Consider the following 4,312-nt stretch of genomic DNA (forward strand, 5'->3'; position numbering starts at 1 on the left):
TAAAAACCTAAAAAAAAAAAAACAATATTAACTAATCAGTACTCCCAGAGCTCGTGTCTCTAACTGCATATGTAGCAGAATATGGCCTAGTCAGCCATCATTGGGAAGAGAGACCCCTTGGTCTTGCAAGCTTTATATGACCCAGCACAGGGGAAGGCCAGGGCCAAGAATTAGGAGTGGGTGGGCAGGGGAGCAGGGTGGGGGGAGGGTATAGGGGACATTTGGGATAACATTTGAAATGTAAATGAAGAAAATATCTAATAAAATAAGTTTAAAAAAGAAAAAAAAGAAGATACTTGGAGGGCCTATTTCTAAATACTTACAATTTTTAAATCAAATAGATGATGGTTACAGATTAAAGGAATGTGATAGCCCGGAATGGTCTTGAAATAAAATTCCTCCTTCTGCCTCAGCTTCTCAAATGCTGGATTATAGGCAGGGAACTCTATCCTGGACTGCAGAACACTCTATTACTCTAGAACACTCTGTTGTTGAATTTGTTTTATGTGTCTAGAGATTTATCTTAAGTTTTTTAAAAGTATGTGTCTGTGTGTGGAGCGGTGTGGTGGGGGAGGTGTTTTCAGAAGACAGCTGGTGACTTCAACAGACAGGAGTGTCAAATGCCTCTACAGCTGGAGTTACAGATGGCCCCGAGCTACCTGACTGGTTGGAACCAGACTCAGATCCTAGGCAAGAGCACTTTGTGGTTTTAATAGCCGAGACATCTCTTTAGTCCCTGGATTTTATGTTCTTTAACATTATTTTATTGTATATTTTCTTTTATTTATTATTATGTGTATGTTTATATAGGCTTAGGCATATCACTGTACAAATGAGGCCCTAGGACAGATGTTGAGAGTCATTTCTCTCCTTTCACAAGTTCTGGGGACCGAACTCCACACCTCTTTGTGTTCAGAAATACTAGTGTGCTGATCTCTCAGGGGGGGGGAGGGGTTGTTACTATAGATATTGAAGTCACAAGCCAAGGCAACTAAATCTTCACAATACGAAATAAAGGCACCATACAGAAAGAAAACTACTTTAATGAAACAATGTTTAAGTGATATTCAAATAATTTCCTTAAAGTAACCAACCATCCACACAATTCAATAGGAACAAACAAACATACTTGGGATTTTAATCCACAAATTTAAAAGATAATATAGAGTTCAGAGTTCGGATGGTCTGTATAATGCGTTCCAGGTTTCCATGGAACCAGTCCTGTTCTCGCTTTGCTCCTTGACCTTTCACCTGGTTCAACCCCCTGGAGCACTAACCGCCAAGCCTTTGCGGTCCATCTGTCTCTGGTGCTGTCTTCCCCAACTTGTTGGGCGGTTACTGTCTCCGCCTTAGAACCTGACTGGCCAGAGTCAGGAGCTGATAGTCTCTCTCCTCCCTCTCCAGAAGTGACTGGGACTCCTGCCGCCACTTTCGCCAGCTTCTCAGCTCTCAACCGGTCCGTTGCTGCCTTCCTGCTCCAGCCGACCTCGTGTTGCCATGGCCGCTTCTGTTCTACAGCTTGAACAGACTTACCTGTCGGAGTCTAACGCTGCCCTCAACTCTCAGATCCAGTTGCAGCTGTATGGCAGTTACATCTACCTCTCCATGGCCTCGTTCTGCAATAGAGAAGAGGTGGCCCTGGGGTCCTTCGCGCTCTTCTTCCTGCGTCAGTCACAGAAGTGGATGGAACGCACCGAGATGCTCTTCTCCCTGCTGACCGAGCGCCAGGGCTCCCTGACCCTTGGGAGAATTGCCAATCAAGACCGCCAGGACTGGTTGGATGGCCTCATGGCGATGGAGTGCGCGTTTCATCTGGAGAAGACACTCAACCAAAGCCTTCTGCAGCTCTACGGCCTGGCTAACAACAAAGGCGACCTCTACCTGTGCAACTTCCTGAAGTGCCACTTTCTGCCACAGCAGGTAGAAATCCTCAAGGAGATGGGTGGCTACATGACCAACCTGCGTCGGTTGGGGGCTCCAGAAAATCAGGATGCCGAGAAGCTCTTCGACCAGCTCACCATGGCGGACAGCATCAAGAAGAACTGAAGTGGGACTGTCCCCGCTTGGGTGGGGTCTTCCTCAGCTCTTCAGGCAAGATGCCCACATTATATTTCTAGAAGCTTCCCTAGTCTTTCTACTTGGCATTCTTTGCAATAAATTTGTTTGTTTCTAAGCAGAATAACCGCTTCCGTTGAGTCATATGTGTAAAATTCTCACCTTTAAACAAAGAAGACAGATTTCCTTGCAGGTCTAAAAAGAGTATCCAGGTGTTTCTTCACACACCCAAGCCGGGTCTCCTTGTGGCTGAGAGCTCACATAGGTGGAAGGGAAAGGATATTCACAGGTCCTGGGAAAAGGACCAAATTAGCCTTCTCTTATGAACAGTGTGAGCTTGGGGTAGGGGTGGGGATGGGGTGGGGGTGGGGTGGGGGTGGGGTGGGTGAGGTGGAGTGGAATGAGTGGCCTGTAGGTACTGCTGGGGTCTAAGCACCGGGAGAGTGCAAATGCTCAGTAAAAGTTTAAACACATGGATGAAGTCAAGTAAATGTAACTGGTAGGGATTAAAACAGTGGTCAAAGGCCTCTAGAGCTGGAGTTACTGATGGCCGTGAGCTGCCTGACACATTGGAGCCAGACTCAAGTCCTTAGCAAGAGCAGTTTGTGGTTTTAATAGCTAAGCCATCTCTTTAGCCCCTGGTTTTTATTTTTCTAGTTTTTACTCATTTCTTGTATATTTTATTTTATGTGTATGTATGTCCAGGCTCAGGCATACCAGTGCACATGCTACACAAAATGCCAAGTAATTGGTTTTTTTTGGTTTTTTTGTTTTTTTTTGTTTTTTTTTAAAAAAAAGCAGTTCTCAATCTGGAGGTTGAAAGACCCTTTTTCTCAGGGGCCAAATATCAGATATTCTGCATATCAGGTACTTACATTATCCTAACAGTAGCAAATTACAGTTTGAAGTAGCAACGAAAATAATTTTATAGTTGAGCGTCACAGGGTCACAGCATTAGGAAGGTTGAGGACCACTGGATTAAAATAAAGTCTTCCACTTTACCTAAAGCCCATGATTTTATTAAAATATGCAAATATTAGCCTTTGCTGATTCTGGGTAATAAAGTGAGACAACCTGTATGGCAGAATGCTTGCGGCAGGCTTACTCTGGGCAATGGTGATAATAGGTATCCAAAATTAGAATAACCTCTTCATAGCCACAAGGTTAACAAACAGAAATAAGAGCAACGTAAGTTTGGGGCTCCAAGAGCTTTCATTTATATTATTTCTATTTTATTTCTCTAAGAATCTCAGGAAGTAGGAAGGTCAGGAATCTAAAGGGAGGCTACAAGGGGAAGTTACAGAATCGGGACAGAAACACACTTCTGATCCAGTGTGATGTTTTCTTGTTATCCTGTGGGTACCAATGAGTTAAAAAGGAGTGTGAGGGTAAACGGGAATTCATCCAGATCCCCAGCCCCAGAGGAAGGGAATTCCCCCAAACTGGTAAAGGCAACCTTAATCACCATAGCCTTTCCCTTAATTACCGGTGTGCCTTCCAGCCTAGAAAAGAGATGACTTTTAAACATCAGCCAAGGAAAGAGACTGTCTGAGAGTCAGTAAGGTACCACCCAGGAAGGCAGTCAGTTCTCTCTTTAGGCTCCCTTCCCCACCACAGGCCATAACCTGAGTTGCACTGGTTGCTTGGAAAGATCAGAGGGTTGGAAATCCCCAGAATAAGCTATCATCCAGATGCCTTCATTGGGAGTAGCTTTTTCTTCAAGCCCAATAAAGAAGGGGTAGCTGCCAAACACACGTGTGCTTTTCCAGCACCTCTCAAGGCCCTCTGAGAGAAACCTGCATGCTTGCTGGCTGCAGCACACTGGAATTTGTGAGCTAAATTGTTATCTGTGGTCTATTCACAGGGATCTGTAGCTCACTCCAAACTTGCCTGACCGGTCTCCTCTGCCCTCCCTTCTCTCTGGTTCTTGTGATTGACTTTCCAGGAAAGGCAAGAGACACCATAAAGAACTATAGGTTTTGATTTTACCTGGAAAAGTAGTATTTCCTTGTGCACAAGACTCAAAAGATAACAGTGATTAGACTCCTGTGCCCATTACAATCCACTCTTGGTCAGGTCACATTTTGCAGCTTTAAAAAAAATAAAATCCCTGACAGGGAAAGCTTGGCATAGGAGCAACTCAGTTGTTTCTTTTAAAAAGAGTTCCTATTTGATCTTTAATTATGTATGTATGTGTGTGTGTGTTGGAGGTGTTTAAAGGGGCCAAAAATAGCACCCTACCCTCTGCAGCTGAACT

At 44.4% G+C, this 4,312-nt stretch overlaps 1 protein-coding gene across 1 annotated transcript; it reads left to right on the top strand.

Annotated features, from left to right (window-relative positions):
- The first annotated feature begins 1,385 nt into the window (after window positions 1-1,385).
- Window positions 1,386-2,179, top strand: Fthl17 (ferritin heavy chain like 17). Its single transcript, XM_021187276.1, has one exon. It carries the CDS (start codon window positions 1,498-1,500, stop codon window positions 2,044-2,046), a length of 549 nt encoding a protein of 182 aa, XP_021042935.1. The 5' UTR covers window positions 1,386-1,497; the 3' UTR covers window positions 2,047-2,179.
- Window positions 2,180-4,312: the final 2,133 nt, after the last annotated feature.

This window comes from Mus pahari, chromosome X, assembly GCF_900095145.1.
Source record: "Mus pahari chromosome X, PAHARI_EIJ_v1.1, whole genome shotgun sequence".
In the NCBI taxonomy this organism is placed as follows: Eukaryota; Metazoa; Chordata; class Mammalia; order Rodentia; family Muridae; genus Mus; species Mus pahari.